We start from the raw sequence: 27,471 nt of genomic DNA on the forward strand, positions 1-27,471 counted from the left end.
CCCCGCAGGGTCCCATCATTTGCCTCTGAGAAGGTAAAACTACAGAGAAAAAGCCGATCCTGGGAATCGTGAGGACGGGGAGACGCAAAGCCAGCTGTGGGTGTTGGGGGGGTCCCTGGGCAGGAACAGGGAGAAGGATGGTGAGAAGACAGTCAGGTCTGAGTGCAGGCCCTGCCCGAGGTCAGTGTGCTCATGGACAAGCCTCCCATCCCTGAGTACTGGCAGATGGGCAGAGACGGCTGCTGAACAGGTCACGTCCACAAAGCACTGAGAGAAAACTCCAGAACACAAGGGCCTACCCAGGGGCGGGGCGGGGTGGGGTGGTGGTCGTGCTTGTCCTTGTTTGTGGTTGTGGTTATGGTTGTAGTTGGTTATGGTTGTAACTGTGGTTGTGGTTATGGTTGTGGTTATGGTTGTGATTGGCAGTGATTGCAATTGTGGTTGTGGTTGCAATTGTGGTTGTAGTTGGTTATGGTTGTAACTGTGGTTGTGGTTATGGTTGTAGTTGGTTATGGTTGTAACTGGTTGTAGTTGGTTATGGTTGTGATTGGCTGCGGTTGTAATTGTGGTTGTGGTTGGTTGTGGTTGTGGTTGGTTATGGTTGTAACTGTGGTTGTGGTTATGGTTGTGATTGGCTGTGGTTGTAATTGTGGTTGTGGTTGTAATTGTGGTTGTAGTTGGTTATGGTTGTGATTGGCTGTGGCTGTAATTGTGGTTGTGGTTGTGGTTGGTTGTGGCAGCAGCCGCATGGCATGAAGTATTCACAGGACTCTAACTAGGGGTCCTGGCAGGTCCGGTGGTTCTGGTTCCTTTCGACCCCCGAGAGGCCACTACTTCTCTCCTTCAGCTCCAGTGGGGCTGTCTGAGCCACAGGAGCGCACACACCAACACACCCCAGGCTGATTTAAAACCGGGCGCCATCTCACTGAGGACCTGAAGCCCCAGAGCTAACAGGACGGAGCCCTCCCATCACCACTGCCGCTGCCCGAGCAGCTGCCGCAAGGAGGCTGTTTCTCCTGTTCATCACAGGTCTCTTTTGCTCTTAGGTCAGAGCCGTCCTCTGGGACGACCTGCATGAACGATGCAAGGGGATTTCACAGCTGCTCCAGAAGACCCTGGGCTGGAGGGCAGTGTCACTGACCGGTGGAAAAGGTTGCGGTCCTGAACGTCCAGAAGCACCCGCTCAGCTTCACGTAACGATGGATCCTGGCATCTTCCCTCAGGTCCCACACGACCACCGAGCCGTGCACGGTCCCAGCAAACAGCAAGAAGGCTTTAAAGGGGCTAAAGCAGCAGCACGTGACCTAGAAAGATGCACAGAAAGCCGGAGGCTGACAAGTGGAGGCACCGGTGCCCGAGGACCTTCCACCTGGAAGCCGAGGGCATCTGCGTGTCACCTCCTTGGGTGACGGGAGGGATGGCGGCTGTGGGGCGTGGCCATGGTGCCTCCATTCAGCCCCATCAGGTGGCCCAGAAGGGCTGAGCCCTCCTGCCATTTTATTTACATCCTGCATCACAGTAAGTTATTATTTTCAAGCCCCCAAAACTGATACCCATATAAGTTATCCTTCTCCACAGCTTTGGAGGAAATCGATGACTTTGAGGTCAAGGAGCACATGACTAGAAACACACGTGTAAAAGGGCAGCTCTCCCACTGTACCCACGTGGTCATCACACCACAGCCCCGCTAACCAGGGGCAGGAAACGCACGAGGCCAAGGACTTGGAAAATCTCAGGCACATTAAGAAACCTCTACAATATCCGGACCAACTAGAGCAAGCCGGGAAGCATACTTCTGAGATCCCAGGGGTGCCAGAGCCAATGTTTCCATTAAGTCACAGCCACGACAGTGCTGAACGCCAGGGACTGAGAGGCTGCGGTAACCTGGCCCCTCCGTCGAGCTGGTCCTTCCAACTAGGAGTTTCTGCACCTCGTCACCCTGCACACAGCTGGGGTGGCAGGGACAGAAAGCAGTGGCCTTGGAAGCCCTCCTGGTGCCTGCCCTCTGCTAGTGACACCCACGGCTCTCCCGGGCTGTACCTTCGACTCGCATATCAGGACCTTCTGGGGCCCCGACGGCTGCCAGATGTCCCACACGCAGAGCACGTATCTGCCGTCCAGCAGGGGCGCGAAGGCTTTCCCAGGTCGCCCGTGCACGGACACCACCATCCGCCTCTGAACCTGAGAGGCATGCAGGTAGGATACTCTCCGGTCTGAGGATAAGACAAGAAAAATGTTTCTGCATTTAGTCATCTGCCAGAATCCACGTTAAACTAACATACTTAAGATTATTCAGATACATTTCAGCTTAATGAAGAAATAAACATGGTCTTTCCAAGATGCCCGCACCTGAAATCCGGGTTTTGACAAATGGCCAAGCTTGACTTGAAAACGTCCAAGTTGGCCTCGTTTGCTAGAAGCCACCCTCCTCCACGCTCGGCACAAAGCGGCCTGGGACTCCACTGTCCATCAGCTACTCCCAAGGGCCCGTGGGTGTGGAGGTGACCTGGGTGGGGCGTCACAGCTGCCCCATCAGTGCCTTCTCCCCCGGCAACAGGACCCTGCCTGACACCCACCTTCCTCCTGATATCTGTCCCTCAGACACACTGTCTGTTCCCCTCGTTCGGTCCACTTACAGAGGCAGGATTTCTGTCTGTCTGTCCACTGTGGCTCCAAGGCCTGGGACACTGCAGACACCCCTGAGTATATGTGGAACCCAGAGAAGAATGAGTGGGCCACCAGCACTGCGCGTTTCCTGGCGACGGTGGCATCGAGCGGACTCTGTGAAGGTCCCGTGTCACTCCTTCGGAGCTCAGATACAGGTAACGTGAACCAGGCCCAGGTCAAGGACACCTGCCATCCCAATCTCCCCTCCCGTTACCTCAAAACTCACTTTACTAAAACAAAACACAAGAAAAACCTCCACTCTGCCCACACTCGGAACTAAGGGGCAAGTCCCGGACAACACCCGTGCGTCCTCTGTCTCTTACTAAGGGTTCTGGAACAAGCACAACCCGGCCCCCAGCCCCGGCTCTGTGAAGCCGCCATCGCTCATCAGCTCCTGGAGGAAAGGACTGCTTTAATTCCTGTTTCTTGGGCTGCAGGGGGAGGTTGGGGTGTGGACAGCTGTAGTTTGAATGCTATAGGTGCAATGATTTATTGTTTTTCTAATAGGATAACTCTTACCTTTTAAAAACAAAAATACCCTCAAACAACATGAGTTTTTAAAATTAACAATGCCATTTGTGCCAATGGTCAGTGCAGAGGTACGGATACGAATCTAGATCTCTACAGCAGGCAGGATAGAGGAACTTCCAGAACAAGCGGCATCAATGCGCCGGGTCACGCAGGCCCAGAAGCACCCGGCAGAGCTGACTGCGGGGCCCCTGCACTCCTCGCCCCTCTCCACGCAGACCAGGACCATGGTTGCCACCCAAGCCCTCACCAGCCACTTGTTTTAAAAGCAAGGAGGTGACTCGCTTAAGCAATTTACACTTGGTCATGCGCACGCAGTTTGTTTCGTTTATGAACACATGCCGTTATACTCCATGTGTGACGACACGGGCTTCACTTCGGTTGCTCTGTAACCACGGATCAACTTAAATCTAAGTCAACGTTGGGCTAAGTTAACCACACGACTCCCACCTGGACGCTCCCTCACGCCACTCCCACTGTTCCTCTACCCATGAGTGCCCGTCATTACGGTAACGCACGCGCTCAAGTCTGCAGAAGCTGAACCTGCGCTCTCTGTTCAATAATCCCCCTGTTAACACCGGGTGTAACAGTAAGGATCACTGTCTCAACGCCAATGTTTACTTCGAGAACCGCTTACTTTGAAGGAACGGCAAGCTGGTGTTCAGCTGCGCGGAGCTATCGCTGAAACGCAGGGTGCAGTCCTGCGCCTGGGGTGTCCAGATTGGCTCCAACGCCACCCGATCCTCTTCAAGCAGAACCGCAATCACCTTTCAAAGACACATAAGCAGTCCTTCTTCAACACTCTCAAATGGACTCATTTTACAAGATAAAACAAAGCACTACCTAATCTTACCTGTTTCTTAAAATAACTGCCTAAGTCCAAGACATCATATAAACGGACAGAATGAAATTATTTTGTCCTTTCCCCACAGTAATAGAAACTATCAGGTAAAGTTCCATTAATGTAAACTCCAGAGCCATTATTTAACATTGGATGTCATTTTTCATAGTAAACCTTTTGCTAAAATAACAGGAGTGGGGAAAGGGACCCTCCAGCTTTTCTAGAAGAAACAGGGGCATGGAAATGCCACCTACAGCACCACGTCCTGCTCACCGGGCTGCAGTAAGGACCCAGCGTGACAGCAAATCGCCGTCACTGCCCTCACGGGTCGTGGGTCACACTCAGGACGACAGTGGGGAAGAGAAAGGCGAGGTGGACTCAGGAGAGGCGCCCGCTGAGAACGGACGGGATGGGGTGGGAGGCCCAGCAGTGAGATAAAGGTCTCCGACCCCCGGCCGCCCCTCCTTCCTGCTCCAGCCCACCTCTCCACCACATCACCCGGCACCCGAGCGTGTGAACTCTCACTGAGAGAGGCTGACTTCATGTGCGTGTGAAAGCATGGTCATATCTCGTAAAGCACAGACTCTCCGTAACGCAGCTCTGAGACCAACCACCAGGCGTCCAGCACGGGGCTGAGGACAGGCTCATTCTGAATCTACATGTCAGGTTCATGTTTATTATACTTATCGGTGCTTTAGACTTGAATTCTGAACTGATGTGGAAACAATACGAGACAACTGAAGAAACACAAACGCCGACCTTACACTTGATGGTACTGAGAAATGTTACTGACCCTGATCCTCTTCCTCCAGGGACTCATACGGAAATACCCATGGCGGGACCAGGACGGTGACCGTGGTTTATTTTGAAATAATTGAGGGGTGGGTGGTGGGGCTCAAGAGGTGAAGGTCTGCAAGCTGGGACCTCTGAAGCACGTGGCGGCCACCTGCCGCCCCTCAACCTTTGTACGGACTTTGAAGATTTCCATAACCAGTTTTTAAAGTCATGAGTTTACTAGTTTCAAATACCCTAGATGTGTGCTCACCTTGCCGACTTTGTATGTCTGTTTTTTAGTCTATATTCATTTCAAAATGCAAGCAATCAACATTACAGTACAGAATCCAAACACACAGACAGTGCCTGCAGCCACAGAAGCTGCCAGGGTCCCTGCCCGGGGCAGAGCGCACCTGGCAGGCGGCCCGGAGGAAGCTGCACAGGCGGGGCGTGTTGACCTTCGGGACGACGGCGGCGGCATCAAGGGGGCCGCTCCGCTCACTCCCTGAAAAACAGCGCACATGAAACCAGCCAGAGCGACTCTCACGGTCACAGTCGCACACGTCAAAGGGCGTATGAGCGAACCAGGGGCCCTGGAGGGGAAGCCAGGGAGTCCCATCTCATCCTCTAGATCTCCTCCTGATTTCTCAGAAGTCTATAAACAGAATCCTACTTAAAGCATCAGTTTATTATGTATGTGTTACGTTTAGGTGTGTTATTTTCTTAGGATGAGGCTTCCCTGAGGAAAGGGAGTAACAGAGGTAATTCCTCAGAATGAACAATCCACCAGTAAAGCAATATTTAGCACGTAAATAACCAAGGAGAACCCAGGGCAAGCAGAACTCTGCATATTCCAGGGGCTTCCATCTGTCTTGATGTAACATACCTGGAAAATGTACTTAAAGGTGAAACTTCTCTAAGAATGAGAACAGACTACCCCAAATTAAGAGCAGAGAGTGTTCTAGAAGCCCATCTGCAAAGTGCTGGTTTGGTGTGTGGGATCTTTCCCTTCTGTTTAGGAACAAGTGTCGTGAACCCTGATCAGGGCCCAGTCCAGGCCTCCAGCTCCGCGCAGGTGCTAAGGGTGGTGTTTGGAAGAGCTCTGGTGTTTCCACAGTCACGTGGTGACAACCACACTCGAGACGGAGGAAAGAACAAGAAAGGGAGTAAACACAACTCCCAGGGTCGAGAGCAGAGGCTGGTTACCCCCAGACACGGCCGCGCCTTCCCCCGGGTGCTGGGTCCACACTTCCTGAGTCTCAGCCTCTTCAGTCTGGACGTCTCTGTCCACGTTATCTTCATTATACTGAACGTAGGCCTGAAAAACAAAGCTGGGCTGAACTGGCTTTGGATCTCAACCTCAGAGCCATTTCTCATTACTGAAAACAACTAAAATTTTTTAAGTTAATGATGACAGTCTTCTAGTTTGTCAAAAGTAAGCATCATGGCATAAATAACAATCATGCAAAGACTGGTTGTATCTTACACATTTGATAATATGGGCCTAAATTTCAAAAGTGTTTTCAAAAAGTCACAACAAACAATTCAGCTCTGGTTTGAAAATACGATGACCTAGTCCACCAACACCCTATTCTCTAAGATCATAGCAGCTTTGCAAAACCGGACACAAATTTATTTATTTCAAAAATGTACATGCTTCAGTAAAGACAGTTTTGATACTAATAGTTTTAAGATGAGGAAAACAAGCAAAGAAGTTAGATAGTCTGCTCAAGGTCAGAGTGAGTCAGCTGCAAAGCCAGGGTTAATCTGCCAGCTTCTTAAATGTCCTCCTGTGACCTTCTCCCCCGTGAAAGATTACTGACCGACCGATATACCCAAGAGCATGTTGACAGGTGCGCTGTGGGGACAGAAGAGGAATGTCCCAGGGGACCCCTGACTCCAGGATTTCACCACCTCGGGAGGTGGACTGTCACACAGTCAACAACTGGAAGTACTGCAGGGAAAGACAGGGCTGTGGGGGACGTACTGGAGCAACCTGGAGCCAGAGGACACTCAGTGTCAGTCATCAGGGCGGGGTCACCGAGTTGCCTAGAGGGCAGGACAAGGACAAAGAGCAACAGGCAAGTAGATGGCAGGAGAGGCTGGGTGGCCCAAGCCAGGTAATGGAGAAAAACAGGTAGATGACAAAGGGACCCGGCAAGAAGGATCCACAGGCAGGTGATGGGGGAGCCTGGGAAGGTAAGGGGGATCCACAGGCAGGTGATGGGGGAGCCTGGCAAGGTAAGGGGGATCCACAGGCAGGTGATGGGGGAGCCTGGGAAGGTAAGGGGGATCCACAGGCAGGTGATGTGGGAGCCTGGGAAGGTAAGGGGGATCCACAGGCAGGTGATGGGGGAGCCTGGGAAGGTAAGGGGGATCCACAGGCAGGTGATGGGGGCCTGGGAAGGTAAGGGGGATCCACAGGCAGGTGATGGGGGAGCCTGGGAAGGTAAGGGGGATCCACAGGCAGGTGATGGGGGAGCCTGGCAAGGTAAGGGGGATTCACAGGCAGGTGATGGGGAAGCCTGGGAGGGTAAGGGGGATCCACAGGCAGGTGATGGGGGCCTGGGAAGGTAAGGGGGATCCACAGGCAGGTGATGGGGGAGCCTGGGAGGGTAAGGGGGAATCCACAGGCAGGTGATGGGGGAGCCTGGGAAGGTAAGGGGGATCCACAGGCAGGTGATGGGGGAGCCTGGGAAGGTAAGGGGGATCCACAGGCAGGTGATGGGGGAGCCTGGGAAGGTAAGGGGGATCCACAGGCAGGTGATGGGGGAGCCTGGGAGGGTAAGGGGGATCCACAGGCAGGTGATGGGGGGCCTGGGAAGGTAAGGGGGATCCACAGGCAGGTGATGGGGGGCCTGGGAAGGTAAGGGGGATCCACAGGCAGGTGATGGGGGAGCCTGGGAAGGTAAGGGGGATCCACAGGCAGGTGATGGGGGAGCCTGGGAAGGTAAGGGGGATCCACAGGCAGGTGATGAGGGAGCCTGGGAAGGTAAGGGGGATCCACAGGCAGGTGATGGGGGAGCCTGGGAAGGTAAGGGGGATCCACAGGCAGGTGATGGGGAAGCCTGGGAAGGTAAGGGGGATCCACAGGCAGGTGACGGGGGGCCTGGGAAGGTAAGGGGGATCCACAGGCAGGTGATGTGGGAGCCTGGGAAGGTAAGGGGGATCCACAGGCAGGTGATGGGGGAGCCTGGGAAGGTAAGGGGGATCCACAGGCAGGTGATGGGGGGCCTGGGAAGGTAAGGGGGGATCCACAGGCAGGTGATGGGGGGCCTGGCAAGGTAAGGGGGATACACAGGCAGGTGACCAGGGGGCCTGGCACAGGAAGACCTTGAGAGGAGGGCGAGGAGAATGGAACAGGCAGGAGGGATACTGAGGTGAGCCCAGTGTCTTGGGATTTGGGAGGCACTCGGTCCCTGATCTTGGAGTCCCTACACGTAGGAACATACGTGCAGGACTCGGAGGCAGTGCTGGATGCTACAGCCCCACAGGAACCCAAGCAAGTGATCCGAGGTGACTTCCCGGTGACCTTCAGTAAACCCCCCCTACTTGGGGTTGTCCTCAGGGCTTGGGAGCGATCCACATCCGTGCCCAGGAGCCTCCAGGGCACCGAGGACGCCGGCCCAACCTCCAGGTGATGAGCACATGACGTCTGCGTCCCTCACAACCACTCTCAGGTCTAATGTCCAGACAGGACACAGCGCCACACAAATTCCTGCCAACGCACTGTACTCGCACTTGGCAGATAACCTGGTACTCACCTGCTTGGTGTTTTTTTTCCCAAAGTTTCTGATGTACATGTCGTACTCATTCACTGGTGGGAGGTCCAGGAGGGAGAAGGTGAAGGAGAAGTCCAGGTCGATAAGCCGGAGCAGCTTTGTGCTGCGTGTCCTGGAAACAAGACGACGTGACATCAGCCATGTGCAAAGGGAAGAACGGGCGGGGGAGGGAGCCCCACAAGGAGCTGGCGGCTCCGGCCAAGGGGCGCGTGAGGTTCTGCCTAGGTGGGAGCCTGAGACGTTAACAGTCACTAAGGTGGGAACCCACGCGTGGACAGCGAGGCCGCGGGGCTGCACCCCCGGCTGTGCTGTCGGCGCCCTCGGGCCCCCGTCCCACCTGCCTGACGCCCACGCCGCTCTGAGGGACTGAGCCCTGGCCACTCCCGAGGGACGCGCCCAGCCAGGCGAGCTCCTGCCCTCCGCCACCCCACCTTCGCCTGACAAGACACCGGAAGAGCCGCGCTGCGGCAGAGGTGACGGCGTGAGACCCGGGGGAGGGAAGCCTGCTCTCCACCAGTGTGTCTCCCAGCTGACCCCACTCTCTCTAAACCTACTGCGTCCGTCCCAGATCTGGGCGGACTCTTGCATCTACTCCCAGATTGTACTGGGTTTAGTACAGCAGACCATGGGCTGAGATTCTCTTCTCCACTTTCATGAACCTAGGAATTTTGCAAATTTCTGCGTTCACAGTCACGCACGCCTGGACTCTGACGCCCGGCGGCCCTGGCTGTTCAAAGCTCACACCCACTTCCACCAGAGGCTAACCTGGAGCCTGCGCTCCGTCATCTACATAACTGGCCCGCGGCACCCACGGAGGACACCGACACAGGAGGCACAGCGCCCGGGCACCCGACGGCAGGGCCAGTGTGGGACTCTTCGCCCATGAATCCCCAGCTGCCTCACGCGAGAAACAGCGCTGGCTCTGAGTGACGCCAACCACAGGGCAGGAGGGAGCAGTACCACCGGCGCCGGCTGGGCCAGGCCCACTCTCTGCTCACGGGGTCCGGCCACCAGCCTCGCGGGCCCCTGACGGTGACCCTGCCGCAGCCGTGACATGGGGGCTCCCAGGGCCCCCCAGAACTAACACCAATGCTAGGGCCGAGCTTGTCTGCAGCACTGCACACCCGCACCAGGACACAACATCTGGACGCGGGGAAACGGAGCACAAATGAAATCACGTGACTGAACGCCAGCAGTGAAAACAAAGCAAGAGCTAATTTTTAAGGGTACGTTGAAGAAAAGTGTATTAAAACTCCCTAATTCCTTCTGCAAAGTTCCCAACACACCTACTTTTGCTTAAGGGCCTGAGTCCGACTCTTCTGGCGGCGAGAGGCTGTCGCAAAGTCCAGGAAAATCCCACAAGTGGGGGTTTCGGAGGGGGAAACGTCTGCAGCTGCACACACACAAAAAGCGTTTTCGTGACACTGAAACGTTTCTTCAAGCAAAAGAAATCAAGAGTAAACCAACTAGAAGCATGCAAACCAATTATGTTCAGTAAGGTCTTTACACATAACTAGTGTTAAACATCTTCGACGAGCATTTAAGAACCACTCCAGCTACCGTCATCTAAAACTTTCAGCAACAAAGCAAAACTTCCTACGCATGTGCCAATCACACTACGTTTAGAAATATTTAAGAATACATGTACGAGGCAGTCCTCCACTCCCGCCCCACTCTCCCCCTCCCCCTCCAAAAAGTGTGTCCTCTGGTAAGGGAGTTGAGATGTGAATGCACAAAACAACTGAAGAACAGAGACAGATGCAAGTTAGTGCTGGATCAGCCACTCACTGTGGCAGAGAGAAAACAGGCAGACGCAGGCAGGGGTTCGTCAGGTCACAGGGTGCAGAGGTCGTTGGCCTGGTGACCCACCATCAACTGCTGAAGGCTCCCACCAGGACGGACAGCTCGGGCCCTCACCCTCCCGTGCAGACAGCCTCCGTTGCCTCTGTCCCCTAAGGATGTCTGCGCTTCCCGTGCAGAATGACTCCCGTCTTTGTCTACGCATTTATTTCAGTTGTATCTTACTCTGTCTTCTCATTCCTCTTGGATACGTGTCTGAACTCCTGCAAAGAGTGTGCCCTCTCCTGCCGTCTTACAGCTCTATCAGACCCGCCAGGCACAGCCGGCTCCCGGCCAGGGCACCCGCCTGGAGGCCGCGAGCAGGTTGCTGACCGAGCGCCTCCTGTTTCTCACCCCTCAGAACCCCTGGCACTCAGGACAGTCAGAAGCGTTTATGAAAAGAACGCTCCTACCCTTACAAGTAACCCTCTCATACCCAGATGCCAAGAACTTCTGAGCAAAATACATTTCCAATCTCCTAAAGAAAATCGCTGGGAGGGGACAGCTCCCTGGGGAACAGACCCTGGGCCGCCACGCTGCCCCTCTGACACGCCCGGGCCTCCTGCCGACCCTCACGTTCCTCTGTCAGAAAACCAGCAGCCTGTGCAGCTGACGGATGACTCAGCGCAGGGAAGGAGCAGGGCTGCGCCCAGGCCTCCCGCGCTGAGCAGAAAGCCCCCGCAGTGCCACTTCCTAACCTGAGCCTCCCCGGCGTCCCTGGGGCCCTGAGCACCTGCCGGGCACCGTCACGGGGGCGGAGGGGCTGGGAGCGACGCGGGACCAGCATGCACTCACGTACCCGGCCCCGGCCCCCTGCCACGCTCCGTGCGGCCTTGCTTCTCAAACAGCTTCGAGGACAGCTCGCCGACCCGCTCGTTCTCCGCGTGGATGGCTTTCTGAATTTCCTGTATCTCCCTCCTTCTGGCCAGAGGAAGCTCTTCCGCCGTCTCTCCCGATTCAGGCTCACGTGCTACATCGTCATCGTCCCCGTCACAGACCTCAAAGTCATCCTCGTAGTCCTGCAAACAGTAACAGACACGTGCACAGCACAAAACGCACAACTTACAGTCTGGAACAGACATGGTCCTCAGCGCGGCTCAGGGCGACTTCTACAGCTCGCAGATTTCAACATCACTGCATCACAAATCTGTATGAACTGCTGCGCCTGTTTTTCTGCATCTGTATAAACGCTACAGAACTACGGACACTGAGAGCTCTGAATGAACAATAATGTGCAAACGCCTCTGTGCTGAGAATGGGAGTGTATGTGCACATAAACATGTGTGCTACTTGCATACTCCATGTAGACGTACACATATATACGCATACACACGTGCACATATACGTACACATTTGATTGCGTTTGATTGCAGTGCACTAGCAATAGCTTAAATAGAAAAACCACTTAATTACATCATATTGGTCAGCAATGGTAGACATATAGCAAACTTTTTATAGGTGCCAGACCTAAATCAAACAGCTATGGAGTATTGAGAGCAATAAAAAGAGAAAAAAACTATTAAGTTACTGATTTTAGAACAAATTATCTTTAAGCTGAGAAAATTTTAAATTTTTATACCTACTTCAAAATCATCTTCAAAACTGGCTGCATATTCATCAGCTCCAGCATTTTCTAAGTCAATGTCTTCCTTTTCAATTTCCTAGAAGTAGAAATCAAACATATAATTAAAATATTCAATCATAAGTTGACTCTTGCAAATAGGTTGGGAAAATACACGTTTTCTCAGATTCACTTGATGTTGCTAATTTTAAAATGCAAATATTTATAAAACTAACATAAGCTAATTACAACTCTTTAAGAAATACCCTAACTTATAAGTCTAGCCAGAAAGAGAAAACAGTGAACAATCATATTCTTTTTGGGAAACCTCTATAACTCTGATGGCTAAAGAAAAAAGGTGTGGTACTTCCCTGGTGGCGCAGTGGTTAAGAATCCGCCTGCCAATGCAGGGGACACGGGTTCGAACCCTGGTCCGGGAAGACCCCACATGCCGCGGAGTGACTAAGTCCATGCGCCACAGCTACTGAGTCTGCGCTCTAGAGCACGCGAGCCACAACTACTGAGCCCACGTGCCACAACTACTGCAGCCCGTGCGCCTACAGCCCATGCTCCACAACAAGAGAAGCCACCGCAATGAGAAGCCCGCGCACCGCAACGAAGAGCAGCCCCTGCTCGCTGCAACTAGAGAAAGCCCACACGCAGCAACGAAGACCCAACGCAGCCAAAAAAAACCCCAAAAAACCAATGGAACAAAATTTTAAAAAGAGAAAAGAGAGAAGGTATTATACAAACAACCCACAGACTGGCACTCAGCACTGCCTTCCCCACTGTGCCTCTCACCCATGATCACAGCCCGGCATCTGCAGTTAAGAACAGACACACAGACACACGTGCTCAAGCACTCGCCAGCCAGGTCCCGTGTGACCCACCACAGCTCCAGGGATCAGGACGAGCCCACAGCCCTGCCCCACAAGCAGGCAGATGGGCTGCTCTGCCCCTGGCCCGGCCATCACTGACCACCGCCAGCCTCCGTTTCTCCCCTGAAGTCTGAGTAAGTCCTGCAGTGGACGTGTGCTCAGTCGTGCTCCGCAGGTTTGGGGAGCTGCACGTGTCACCCTCAGGCCGACCCAGTCCGGGTCTGAGGGACGAGGAGGAGGGTGCCGGGAAGACGGAGCAGAAGGACGTTCCAGGTCTCCAGGCCAGGAGGCGGCAGAAGTGAAATACAGGTTCAGGAAACTCACACTTGCCCCCAGGGCTGTTCCTTCTCTTGTCCACCTCCGCTCCCTCTCGCCCGATTTACTGGTGACGTGGCACCTCCACTGCGCACAAGCCTACACACCAGGAGCCCGCCAGGACCCCGCTCTCCCCGCCTGCCAGCCGGCCCTCCGCCCCAACCCTGCCACCCCCCACCATCCCTGCCATGTGCCCTCTCGTGCCCTCGGAGTTCAGAGGCAACCTTCTGAGCAGGAAATCTGATCACACCACACCTGCTTCACACCCACACAGCTCCCCAGCGCCCGTGGCGGACACCCCAAGCACCACAAATTCAATCACCGGAGGGGCTTCCGTCTCCATCCTGGAGGAAGAAGCAAAATATGCCTGGCGCCTGCAGGCAGGACAGACGTGGGGAGGTGAGACCCACCCGCAGGGCTGGTGCAGAGGTGGGCACTGCTGATCTGCCCAGGGGCAAGGAGACGACTCGCAGGCTTTCGGGGTTCAAACAGGACAGATGCTGGGGATGGAGGGCAGAGGGCGAGCCTGGGGAGCACGGACCACCCAGAGGAGGGGCCGAGCGTGGGCCATCCAGGAGGAGGGGCCGAGCGTGGGCCACCCAGGAGGAGGGGCCGAGCGTGGGCCACCCAGGAGGAGGGGCCGAGCGTGGGCCACCCAGGAGGAGGGCCGACAAGCTCGGAGCTCAGAAAGGAGGCGGGAAGGGCTTCATCTTCTCTCCAGAACCCAGTGCCCTGCCGTGTGGTGACCAGTGCCAGGAAGTCAGTGATCTGAGCCACAGAAGAGCCAGCTGAGCCTCAAAGTGGCCATTCGGTCCTGACCCCGGGGATGAGGACGTGGCCCTGCAGGCCCAGAGGACCAAAGAGCTGCCCCATGAGAAGATGCTTTCGGCACATCGTCATACAAAGTCACCGTACGTTATGGTGAGTGACATGCCGCGTGTAGGGTACCAATAAACAGGACCCTGTTGATTGAGAAGACAAACTAAGACAAACTTCATGCAGGAGTTTTAAGCAAAACTCACAGCATCGCAAGCTCACCGCGTGCCGGCAACTCATCCCTCGGCAAACACCCACGGCCTCACGGTGCCCAGGGCGCCCATCAGGGGCAGACAGGAGGACGGTGCCAAGAAAGCGTTCCTCCACCTCCCACGGGGGCCCTGAGCAGAGAGCTTTCTGCTTCACCCTGCAGTTTTGGAGAGAGTGCCTTGGCGTCACCAATGGCCTCTTACAGGAGGAGAGGGCCATTTCCTTTGCCTCTGGTTTGGCTTTTATTTCTGAAAATTATCTGCTACGTGGAATATGTCTCACTGACAGTGGCCTAAATCGTGTCTCTGTGATGCCGCTGTTCAGTTTCTTCCATTCTCCCCAGACCTGCTTTCAACGCAGAGCAACACCGAGGAGGCTGAGGACTCGTCCAGCCCACGCTCCTCAGGAAGCCGCACACCCGAGGGCAGCGCGGGGCACACACGCAGCTCCCCCTCCGTCCTAATGTCCTGCTGCCCAAAAGGAGGAGGGATCACCCCCAGAAAACACACCGCGAGAGCCGGGACACGAGTGACCGCGCGCGTTGGGACAGAAGCAGAGACACGTCCTCTCCTTACCAAGGCCTCTTCGCTCCCTTGCCTCCGGGCCAGCTTCCACGCCGAGGGGCCCTCTTCGCGGCCATGCTGGGGGACAGAGCACAGCTGGTCAGCGCGGAGGGACGGAGGGAGGGTCCCAGGGCAGCCACAGGGCCCACACCCCTCCCATGGGGACGCAGGTCCTGACTCAGAGGGGCACTGGCGGTGCGACTTCACACAGGAACTCAGCCTCTCTGGGCCTCGGTTTTCTCTTCCAAGAAATGGGGAGAACTGTGAACCTTCTTCCTTGTGCCAGTGAGGCAGCACAAAACCATTTGGTGCAAAAGGGTGGGGAGTACACGGCATATCACCATGAAGAAAATGAGCAGTTTTCCACGTGTCCAGAAAATTATTCTGGCATATTGTGGGCTCTCCATAAACGCTGAAGAATGTTGATGCTATAAAATATATGACCCAATCATAAGCCAGAATGAGCTGCCAAACATCTTCAAAATCACTTCTGGGCTCTCTTAGGGGGAAAAGGCATCACATATTTTGCTCCTTTGGCAAAAAAAAGAATGTAAAATGTCTCATTCATAATTTTTTATATTGGTTACATGTTGAAAGAATAATATTTCAGAAATGTTAGATTATATATGTTATTCAAATTAATTTTATGTTTCTTTTTTAAGGTGACTACCAAAAATTTAAAATTATAAATGTGGCTCACATTATAAGTCTAGTGAACCATGCTAACACTTACCAAAAAAATTGGGAGACAGAAGGAAAACATTAAAAACTATATATTTTCATCCAATAATTCCAGTTCAAGAAATTTAGGGCTTCCCTGGTGGCACAGTGGTTAAGAATCCGCGTGCCAATGCAGGGGACACGGGTTCAAGCCCTGGTCCGGGAAGATCCCACATGCCGCGGTGCAACTAAGCCCGTGCGCCACAACTATGGAAGCCCGCGCGCCTAGAGCCCGTGCTCCACAAGAGAAGCCACCACAGTGAGAAGCCTGCGCACCGCAACAAAGAGTAGCCCCTGCTCGCCACAGCTAGAGAAAGCCCATGCGCAGCAACGAAGACCCAATGCGGCCAAAAACAAATAATAAAATAAAATAAATAAAAGCCTTTCTCTAAAAAAAAAAAAAAGAAAGAAAGAAATTTACCCACAAAAAGTAGGAGGGAGATCTGTATCATTAGGACTGGAGGGGTTTCCACAACAAATTAGGAAAAACAGTATATGCTGCATGGGGTGTATGTGTATATAAAACAGAAAAAAAGGCATTCAAATCCCCCAAATATATATATCAAAATAGGATTGTGAAAGATAATATAGAAAAAAAGATTATGTGGGAAGAATTATTTGTAAGGCTAACTTTTTTTTCTAAGGTGTGGCTACAGCTAGACAGTAAGGGATCCCAACCACTGCCCAAAAGTGAATGAATAAAACATCCTCACATCAAACAACACATGCTGCATGACCTGATTTATGAAAGATTACTGTGCTTTTGTGTATGTATATGGAATAAAGACCCGTAAAGACATGGCACAAGATGCTAAAGACAGGTATCTCACAGGCCAGGGTTTCAGACAACTATCAGAGAAAGAAAACGATTATTCTTCACAAGTAACAGAAGCCAAAATCTGCTTGCCACATTATCTATAACAAAACAAAAACCTAGGAAGTGGTTTGATAATAATTTTAACACCATAGTATACAATTCTAGAGATACTAAATAATCATTATGAAGACTCTTCTGATGATAATTATGAAAACGGTATAAAAGATGAAGACTGGGAGTTGTGGTGTCCTGAGTGACACCGTACCACCGACACATGCTTCTCGAGTATACACACACGCACACGTGGTCCAGAACATGAAACTATTACACCTTATGACTTGCATGTGCTTCTCGAGTATACACACACGCATGCACACACACATGCTCGCACACCTAGTCCAGAACATGAAACAACTACGTAAGGAGCGGGGCCATGCGGGCGTCAGTGATAATAACAAATGTTTGACAGAATTCGCCAGTGAGGTCATCTGAGCCTGGGTCGCTTTGTGGAGAGATTTTCTACACTAACACAATTTTGTTACTAACCACAGATCTACTCAGACTTTCTGTTCCTTCTTGAGGCAATTTCACCAATTTATATCTTCCAGGAATTTCCCTTTCATCTAAATTGTCTAATCTGCTAGCATGAAATGCCGTCATTCTATTAGTGAAAGTGGGTGCTAAAGTCTCAATCACTGCTGAATTTTCTATTTCTCCCTTTAATTCTGCCAGTTTTTGCTTCTCGTATTTTGCGTCTCTTCTGTGAGGTGCGTGTTCATTTACACTTGTCACATCCTCCTGCAAGCTAATTATTTTATTACTACCATACATTCCTCCGCCTCTAGTGCAGCCACTCAGGCTCTGTTACAGCTGCTGTTTGATGGTTTACCTTGTCCATCTTGTTACTTCTAATCCATTTGAGTCTTCTAATCTAAAATGTATCTCTCATGTGCCTCCTGGAATCGCCACTCAAATAAGCCATCTGCAAACAAGGCCCGCCTTGGGGTCTGAGTCGCAGGACCACGCCCACTGCATAACAGAATCAGTGTGAAGTGTCTTACCTTCCTTCTGGAGTCTTTATCTTTCCCATTATTCCTCTCTAAATTCTCTGCATGCCTAGGAAGCAAATATGATCAAAATTAAAATTAATTTTAAATGAAGACTTGAAAATTAAAACATTGACATCCCAGTGAAGGCTCAGCAATTGATATGATTAAGAATGGCAGTAGGCTGGCACATTTGCAAAGCATGCTATATTAGAACTATGAATACTAAATCCTTTTTTAAACTATTTTTACTATTTCAGCAGTAGTACAAGATAAGAAATATCTTCAGTAGAGAGAGAAGAAACTATGTGTTTTAACAAACTTGTGTTTGTGTATGAATCTATATCCTTATAAGAGTTCTAGAACATTCCTGTAATTTTATTAGAGAATCTCCCAAATGTTATTTTGTGTTTAATATAATATTTGTATTTCCAAAAGAAAGATTTATCTTGAAATATGTTCTATTCTTTAATCATATTTTATATGTTTACCTGGGACCTAAAATAAAGGCTTTCAAAATTGCAAGTTGATTCTCAATTTTTGGAACTTACATTCATACCAATTCAATACAGCATATGTTTAAAAACATACAGAACCAAGCAAAAGCTTCACTGTGCATTCCAGCAGATCTGCAATATAAAATCCAGGAATCTGCACCCCCAGGTTTAAGTACTAACTTTGTTCACACTTGTAAGAATTTGGGCAAGGCATTTAACCTGAGTCTTCCTAATCTGCGAAAAAGAATTACCAAATATAGTTGTCACAAAGAACAAATTATAACCCAGAGCTCATATACAAAATGAGGGTTTACACACAAACCCTAATCTGTAATCTTCATAAACCGCACAAAATAGGTATCATCCGAGCTGCATCAGAAAAGATGAGGCTCCAAAGGGCCACCCAACATCCCAGGGAAGATGCAGATTTGCAGCGGCCAGGCCAACGCCCTTGCCTTTGTCTGACTTGCAAACATTGGGCAGCGGGGGTCTGCGGGCGTGTCTGCGCTTAGCGTTTAGGGGACATGAACTACAGGCCGGTAAAAGGTGCGCAACAGCCCACCTGCAGACACTCTCCCCTCGCAAAGTGGAGACTCCCAAGCGAATCGGTCCCCCAGGTGAGGGCGGAGGGTCTAATGCTGCATGAGCAAGTATGTAAAAGGCAGAACAGGACTAATGATTCATTGATATAATGAGCTTCCAAGCTCCACGAGTACACCAAAAATACAATTTAGAGGGCTTGCATTGAGAGTAAATGAGGTGTGCCTATAATTTATTCTCACTTACTGGCCCCAGTCAGGCCCCACAAGCAGAATTCATTTTGAAGCTCTGTGTGGGAACCGTGCTGTAAACAGAATAACCAACAAAAGGACGAGTATCCTTACTGGCTTCCAGTACCATCTCTCTTCGAACTTGCGCCTCGGTTTCCGCGTTCACCATTCTATCAAAAGAAATTCCACAACCATTCATTAGAATGTCATAATGCATTAACCATAATTAGCGAACTCTGTAAAAGGAGTCACGGGCTCAGAATTTAACAACAGCATCGATGTTACCGGCTTCTCTTAAAATAACCGTTTTCACAACCTCTCTTTAGTAAGTAAGGGACTTGACATAAGGGAGACGATAAGGTACACCAAAAGGTGGTTATTTGTTACCTGAGTAATGTTACCTAAGTAAAAGAAACTTATACTTATCAATTTCACATAATTTTCAGAAAATCAAACGAGATCCTTACACATTTTCAAACGATAAACTTTCAAAAACATATGGAACATGGCTATTTCACAAATCCATGCACCTATAGAAAAAAATTTAAGTGACTTTCTCTTGAATTAAGTGAATTTTTAAAAACAAAATTAAAATCAACGTACGAAGGTAGGTCGTTTAAAAAGAGAGCCATCTGCTGAGTAAGCACTGGCCAGTAGCGCGCTTGGAGGGAGGGGCTGAGGCCACTCTGTGACAGGAGGGTGCGGGGAGGCGGCGCCACACCTCCCCAGGGCAGTGGGGCTCCAGACCGGGGGTGATGCATGAAAAGCAGAGCGGAGCGCAAGAAGGGCCAGCAAGCAGGGCACGTAGCAAACGCCGTGAAAAAGTTAAAATTATTCAAACACTTTCTGTGACCAATAAATTTTACTTCTAGGAAATTATTCCTAGAAAACAATCAGACATGTCTTAAGAGTTTCAATCTGTCATCACAGAATAATTTATAATATCAAAAAAATTACTGACCTTAGTGTTCAATATTAGGTTACCTGTAAATAAATGAGGTTATGACCACAACAGAATACCAAACAGCTATTAAATGTCCCAGTGTTAAAAAGTATTTCCCAGAATTGCCCGTGAGCCACAATTACTGAGCCTGCGCGTCTGGAGCCTGTGCTCCGCCACAAGAGAGGCCGCGATAGTGAGAGGTCTGCGCACCGCGATGAAGAGTGGCCCCCGCTCGCCACAACTAGAGAAAGCCCTCGCACAGAAACGAAGACCCAACACAGTCATAAATAAATAAATAAATAATAAATAAAAAATTTTAAGAAAGTATTTCCCAGAATAAAAAGAAAAAAGAGCGTAATCCCAATCTTGCATTTTTAGAAAGCTCATTTATATACAGGAAAAGGACTGCAACTAAATACACACATACTGCAAGATGGATCATCTCTGAGCCTGGGGTCACGGGTAATTTTTACTTTTTTATTCTTCCTGTGTTAAAATAATCTTTCCAAAATCAATTAGAAAAAAGTATAATTACATGTTTAACAGGAAGAACAGTCTGGCATCAGTCTATAAAATAGAGTGGAATGGAAAAAGAATGAAATCGGGAGTGCTAGGTAGGAAAAAAATATGATTTAATCGCTATCTAGGTACAAAAATGGAGAAAAAGTAATCATGTTAATTGTAAGAAATAAATTTAAGTGAAAAAGGACACCCAGCACTGGCGGGGCCTGGACCCAGGCTGCACGTGGGCTCAGGTGACACAGCAGGGAGGGCCACCCCATCAGCACAATTCCTGGTTCCAGCTGTATGGGCTGGTGGGGAGGCTTCTGCGCTAGAAGCAGACGTTCACAGCAACATGTGAAGTCACCTGCCCAGGGATGGCAGTGCCCCAGGTCATGCTGGATTCTTCCACTAAAGAAGTCATTCTTGGTCAGCAACCTCTAGAAGGCACTCTGTTGTATTTATTATACTTAATCACACCCTCTCCATCCCTAATCAAAAACTGCAGCAGGCACACATTAAAAGACACATGCAATGAAAGTGATGAATTGGAATTCAGATGAAGTGAGCACTTGCTCAGGAGAGCACACATCCCCGGGAACAGTCCCCGTTTCCACCTGCCATCCTGGCATCATTACTACCAGTGCTTCCCTGCACTTTATAGTCACCTCAGCGAAAATTACACCAATCACCAGGCTAACACAGTAACTAAGCTGAAAAGTATATTTTGAATACCTGAAAGCCAATGCAAAGAAAATGCTAATTATACGATGCTCACCAATCACTCCTGACATTATGATGTCACCTACTCACTTGTTTCTTTCTTTATTGCATGGCTTCTGCAATGGAATGCAAGCCCCATGGAAATGAGAACCTTTGTTTTGTTCACAGCTGTGTCCTTAGCACCTAGAACAGTGGCCTGCACACAGCGGCCCGTCAATAAATATGAACAAATTGGCTAAAAAGGAAGTTTGTCAACCGTCCTGGGACTAACATTATGTTAACCCTTATGTAAGGAGCACTGTTGAAGGCATAGGTTTTATAAAGAGGCAGAATAATGCTCTTTGTGGGACCATCTCTTATATCCACCTTTAATGAAAGCCAAAGGTATGCACATGACACGTCCAAGAAAGGTGTTTCTGTGGGGAATGAAGCATGTCATTTCTAGTAATTAAAGTTGATCAAGGGAATATAAAATAGGCAAGTTCAATAAAATGCTAGTGATAGGATCTAGGTGGTGGAAATTCTGTCAACTCTGCTGGATGTTTGAAAATGTTCTTAATAAAATGTTGGGAGAAAACCCTGAAAAGGTTTTGATCTATGGAAAGAGATGCAAAAGACAAGGGGAATAAGCACCTGTCCACAAGGGTCTCGTGCTCAATCACCAGCCTTCTGCTTGTTGACAAGTCCGTGGTGAGGAACATGAACACACCGTGTGGCTGATCCAAGGCAGGCCTGGGGCTCAGACCACATGTGTGTGTACGTGTGACACACGGTGCTGTCCTAGAGCTGCTAAGAAGCACGACCCACGTCCTGGGCCAAAGGAGGGCAGTGGGCTGTGGGCGACACGGTGGGTTCTGGTCCCGCTGCAAAGAAAGGTGTGGTAGAATGCGGTCACGCCCACTTCAGTCCGGAAACACAGAGCAGCACAAAATGTACCCACAAGAACAGATACACCAAAATGACTGCAGGAAAATATTAAGTAATTACAGTCATTATGTGTGGAAGGGAAATCAGACCCTCTGCCATCAACAGTTCTATTTTTGTGTTTTGTTTTTTTTGCAAACTTAAAACTACCAATTCTGGTTGAAATATTTTGCTAAATTATTCCCTTAATTTCCACTTTAAAAAATATCAGTTTCTTTTTTTTTTTTTTTTTTTTTTTTAAATATATATATATATATATATACTCAAGGATATTTATTGGAGCACTTTTTTTTTTTTTTTTTTTTCTACTTTATTTATTTATTTTATTTTATTTTTGGCTGTGTTGGGTCTTCGGTTCATGCAAGGGCTTTCTCTAGTTGAGGCAAGTGGGGGCCACTCTTCATCGCGGTGCGGGGACCGCTCTTCATCGCGGTGCGCGGGCCTTTCACCATCGCGGCCCCTCCCGTCGCGGGGCACAGGCTCCAGACGCGCAGGCTCAGCAGTTGTGGCTCACGGGCCCAGCTGCTCCGCGGCATGTGGGATCCTCCCAGACCAGGGCTCGAACCCGTGTCCCCTGCATTAGCAGGCGGATTCTCAACCACTGCGCCACCAGGGAAGCCCTCAGTTTCTTTTTTAATGTTAAATTTCAAAATGTTATGACAGATTTCTGAATATTTGTTGACAGTACATTCACAGGGACTTCCCTGGTGGCGCAGTGGTTAAGAATCTGCCTGCCAATGCAGGGGACACGGGTTCGAGCCCTGGTCCGGGAAGATCCCATATGCCGCGGAGCAACTAAGCCCGTGCACCACAACTACTGAGTCTGTGCTCTAGAGCCCGCGAGCCACAACTACTGAGCCCACACACCACAACTACTGAAGCCTGTGCACCTAGAGCCCGTGCTCCACAGCAAAGAGAAGCCACTGCAGTGAGAAGCCCGTGCACCGCAACAAAGAGTAGCTCCTGCTCGCCACAATTAGAGAAAGCCCGGGCACAGCAACGAAGACCCAACGCAGCCAAAAATAAACAAATGAATAAATTTATAAAAAAAATATATATATTCGCCATATAATCCAAAGCCTCCACTTCACGCCTCCCAGAAGATCAGTAATCTCCGCACGTTGATCACGTAACACAGACCTGAATCACGCTTTCACCAAGGTCACCACCTTTAGGCAACAAGCCCATCACCTGGCTGCGTCCCGATGCACCTTCCCTAAGGGAGCTGGACGGTCAGGAAACGGTACCTCGGCCTCCCGCCTCCTGTGCTCCTCCTTCTCGTCCACGCTGCCTCGCTGCTTCGCCTCGTCCACACGGAAGCCTTCCTTATGGCGCTTTTCTTTATGCCTTTCTTCCCCTTCCTTGTCAGAGAATGAACTGCTTTTTTCTTTTGAATACTTCTCTCTTTTCTCCCTCGTGCTGCTTTTTTCTCGATGTTTCTTTTCTCTGTCTGGTTCTTTCTGCTTCCTGTGTCGTCTTTCACCTTCTTCTTTATAGAGCCAATACTTGAGAGGATTGTCTTTGCTGTCACCATACTGCAACTTTGAACGTGACATTGAAAAACACATGAGCGTATAAAACAGACGCCTGCTGTCGTATATACACATTACAGCAAACACAGGGGAAGACACAGAGCTCCCCTGGCTCTCGCTCCCCTGTCCTGCCGCGGGCACCTTCCCATACTCACCTGGCGACGGGAAAGGAAACCGCGCAGACCACACACACACACGCGCACGCGCACACGCACGCACGCGCACACACGTGCACACACACGCGCACACATACACACACGTGCGCACACACGCGCGCACACACACGCGCGAGTGCACACACACACGCACACACACACACACGACAACAGACACCACAGCCAGCAGCCTCGCCCTAAGAGGGAGCATCGTCCCAATTCCTCCGCATGGCGGACACCCTTGCCCTTCCTGCCGCCTCTCCTCGACTCCCCCGCGTCCTGAGCGCTACCAACACGCAAGGCCCTCCTGAGAGAGCCATGTGACTTGTCTGGAAGGACATCCGCTGCCGTGGGCGCACACTGCGCCTCTCTTCACGGCACACAGCTCACATGTCTGCCCCCACCCGCAGGGAGATGGTTCAGCCGTCCCTGCATCCCCCAAGCCCCCAGGGGTGTCCAGTGACCACGGGCGCCGAGGCCACAAGGCAGCGAGCTGCGAGCCTGTACGGCGGGTCGTGAGCGCCCGGCTTGGGGAGCACCACCACCACGTCTCAACAGGACCCAAACCGAACCGTCCTTCTCCGTCCACTCAGGGCCTCCTCCGCCTCTGTTCCCCGTGGTTCCATCCCCTCCACCCCTCTGTGGACCACCCCACAGCCCCCACCTGCTCTGCCCATGGCCACCAGGATAACCTTCCCAAACAGAAACATGGAGAAGCTCCTCAGGTGTGAAGTTAGATTCCTGCACCCCCATCACAGACTGAATTCTAAGGGAATTAAAGATTTACCGTTAAAAAATTATGAGGACCCAGAACAAAACACAGGTGACTCCTTACATGACACCAGTGTGGGGGAGAGGGCTCTCCAAGCATCACAACAACAACAGAAATAAGGAAAGACAGACCTGACTACTTCATAACTTTAAACTTACTTATAAAAATAACAATTGCACAGTAAAACAAACAGAACACTGACATATATAACTAGCAGAGAGTTCATCTTTAAAGTACTCTTAAAGTTAACAATACACCCCACTAGACAAGTACACAGACACACACAGGTAGTAACTCATAATAGGACAATAAACCTTTTTATAAAATGCCCTTTGGGGACTCCCCTGGTGGTCCAGTGGATAAGACTCTGTGCTCCCAATGCAGGGGGCCCAGGTTCGATCCCTGGTCGGGGAAATAGATCTCACATGCATGCCGCAACTAAGAGTTACATGCCACAACTAAAGAGCCAGCGAGCCACAGCTAAGGAGCCTACCTGCCGCAACTAAGACCCAGCACAACCAAATAAATAAATAAATAAAAATAAGTATTTTTTAAAAATGCCCTCTGCTTCTGAATCAAATTAGCAAATGTTAAAAATTATGATAATGCCCAGTTGCTGCTTAGGACATGGGGAATCACACTCTGATGATATGAACAATTACAGTCTAATGTAGTAATACAAATGGGCTAACACTTACTTTGATCTAGCAAGTTCACTTCCAGAAATTAATCATAAGGAAATAATTATGAATAAATGCAAAAAGTTTACACCATGGATGTTTTTACAATACAAAAAAAATTTAGAAGCAACATAAGTATCCAAAAAAAAGCAGATGTGTCCAGAAAACATCATTGAATACTGTATTATGCAGCCATTAAAATACTACAGACAGATACGATAGCTTAGAAAAAATGCTTAAAATGTATTAAACAGTCATAAAACAGTAAAAACAGTTATAAAACAGTAAAAATGCAACTTAAGAAAATAAAGTTTCTATGTACATATCCAAACACATACACATATATGAATATATGTACATAAACCTATAGGACATATATCTAAACATTATCAGTAATTATCTTTGTTTTTTATTTTTTTTCTTATTATTATTTGCATTTTGTAAATTTTCCAAGATAACCAAGGTTTACTCTTGGAATCGGAGAAACACACTTGACTGTGAGAACTTAGTGCCTGAGAACTGTCTTTGGTCTTAGATTCTGTTTTACAGTATTTTCCAGAAGCCCTCTAACGCCCCTGCCTGAGCGCCCTGAGCTTTGCAGCTGGAGCCCCTCCCAGGCCTCGCCCTGCGTACCTTTCTTTCTCGGTATCTTCTTTCTCTCTTCTCATCTCCTCTCTCAGAGTCCTCATCTCTCCGTTCCCCCTCTGCAATTCTTGCTTTACTTACTACAAAAATAAAACAGACTTTTAACATTCTGAAACTTTAGCACATCAAAAATATCTTCTAACATCCTGCTGCAGTCTTTACTGTAGATATCACACAGTAGTACATATGAAAACATATTCGTTAATTAAAACACATTTTCCAATCTCAAGAATGGAAAGTTCTAGAATCTAAACTTAAAATGGAACAAAGAAGAAGGAAACCTGGAAAGCGTGTCAGAGGAACGCCTGGGAACCCGAGAGGGGCCCCAGCCCAAACACAGGCCTTTGCAGCTCCTGCCCTGGACTGAGGTGCTCAGGGAAGCAAAGTCCAGTCCAGCTGGGCAGACGTTCATCCGCAGGGAAAAGCCGGCTTCGGATGAACTGGGGGACTGCTCCCCGCCCAGGGTCTCCCACAGCCCCGCTGCCTGGGGCACATGGATACAGGAGGCCCTGTGATGCAGGTGGGTGAGGCTGAAGCTGGCACCCACCCCACCCCATGATCTCTCCCTGCCACGGGGGAACCCAATAGAACCACCTCACTCACTGCTGATGCCTGCAGCCCCACTCAGTAGTGAAAAACTAGACTTTCACTTTTGAATTTGCACCAAGTTATTAGGCTTAAAAATAAAGGAATCCACATTTTTAAAGGTGAGGACAAAATTCAACATACAGAGATCATCGAAACAAAGTTCATTCACTCCAAAAGTATTCACCAAACCTGACCACTTTCTAAGAGCCTGGGGTACACGAGATCAAAACAACCGGTGGGGGTCCCCTGGGGGGAGACAGGAGTGAAGGGCTGGTTTCCGAGAGACTGGAAGAGAAAGAGTGGGGGATCAGAATGATCCCCAGGATTTCTGACCTAAGGAAGGAAGGGAGGGCCCCAGGGATCCAGGGGAGACACAGAGGAGACGAGGGAAGAGGCACGAAAACAACCAGGGGAGGAGGGAGGACCGTCAGAGTCTAGTTGTGCAATGAGTCTCTCCAGAGCAGCCCACTCAACACTGCACTGAAAAACCAGATCAGGCAGCAGACCAAAGGGCTGATCTGAAACCAAAACAGACTGTATTACTAAACAGTACCAGGCTTCCCTGGGGGCGCAGTGGTTAGGAGTCCACCTGCCAGTGCAGGGGACACGGGTTCGAGCCCTGGTCCAGGAAGATCCCACATGCCGTGGAGCAACTAAGCCCGTGCGCCACAACTACTGAGCCTGTGCTCTAGGGCCCGCGAGCCACAACTACTGAGCCCGTGCGCCACAACTACCGAGCCCACGTGCCACAGCTACTGAAGCCTGCAGGCCTAGAGCCCACGAGCCACAACTACTGAGCCCATGTGCCACAACTACTGAAGCCCGTGTGCCACAGCTACTGAGCCTGCGCTCTAAAGCCTGCGCGCCACAAATACTGAGCCTGTGCACCACAGCTACTGAGCCCACATGCCACAGCTACTGAAGCCCGCATGCCTAGAGCCCACGAGCCACAACTACTGAGCCTGTGTGCCACAACTACTGAAGCCCACGTGCCACAACTACTGAAGCCCGCGTGCCTAGAGCCCGTGCTCTGCAACACTGCAATGAGAAGCCCACACAGAGGAATGAAGAGTAGCTGCCGCTCGCCGCAACTAGAGAAAGCCTGCGCACAGCAACAAAGACCCAACACAGCCATAAATAAATAAATAAATAAATTTATTTTTTAAATAAAAAATTTAATTTAATTTAAAAATACCAAGAACATCAAAATAATAATCCTAAACAGAGGCAATGGATAGTAAGGTAGTCAGTGTTAAACTTAATTAGAGATAACCCTCTTAACCCCAGCCCTGCCCCAGCATTCGGCCCGGCAGAGATGCACACTCGGGTCCTCAGGGCCTGAGCCCCTGCACAGGAGGGACACATGCCAACCGGGACCACGGAC

At 50.2% G+C, this 27,471-nt stretch overlaps 1 protein-coding gene across 3 annotated transcripts in view; it reads right to left on the reverse strand.

The window, feature by feature from the left end:
• DYNC2I1 (dynein 2 intermediate chain 1) overlaps positions 1-27,471 on the reverse strand; it is a 50,102-nt gene that overhangs the window by 11,047 nt on the left and 11,584 nt on the right. Inside the window, exons 4-17 of one of the 3 annotated variants that reach the window (XM_059932924.1) lie at positions 25,488-25,579; positions 22,963-23,256; positions 18,739-18,794; positions 17,373-17,427; positions 14,787-14,852; positions 12,015-12,092; positions 11,231-11,450; positions 9,883-9,985; positions 8,575-8,704; positions 6,017-6,128; positions 5,224-5,315; positions 3,833-3,962; positions 2,041-2,213; positions 1,142-1,304 (exon numbers count right to left, since the gene is read on the reverse strand). In XM_059932924.1, the coding sequence (XP_059788907.1) occupies positions 1,142-1,304; positions 2,041-2,213; positions 3,833-3,962; positions 5,224-5,315; positions 6,017-6,128; positions 8,575-8,704; positions 9,883-9,985; positions 11,231-11,450; positions 12,015-12,092; positions 14,787-14,852; positions 17,373-17,427; positions 18,739-18,794; positions 22,963-23,256; positions 25,488-25,579 (1,764 nt within the window). The other 2 variants (XM_059932925.1, XM_059932926.1) reach the window with 2 other exon arrangements.

The sequence above is a fragment of the Balaenoptera ricei genome, chromosome 9 (assembly GCF_028023285.1).
Source record: "Balaenoptera ricei isolate mBalRic1 chromosome 9, mBalRic1.hap2, whole genome shotgun sequence".
In the NCBI taxonomy this organism is placed as follows: domain Eukaryota; kingdom Metazoa; phylum Chordata; class Mammalia; order Artiodactyla; family Balaenopteridae; genus Balaenoptera; species Balaenoptera ricei.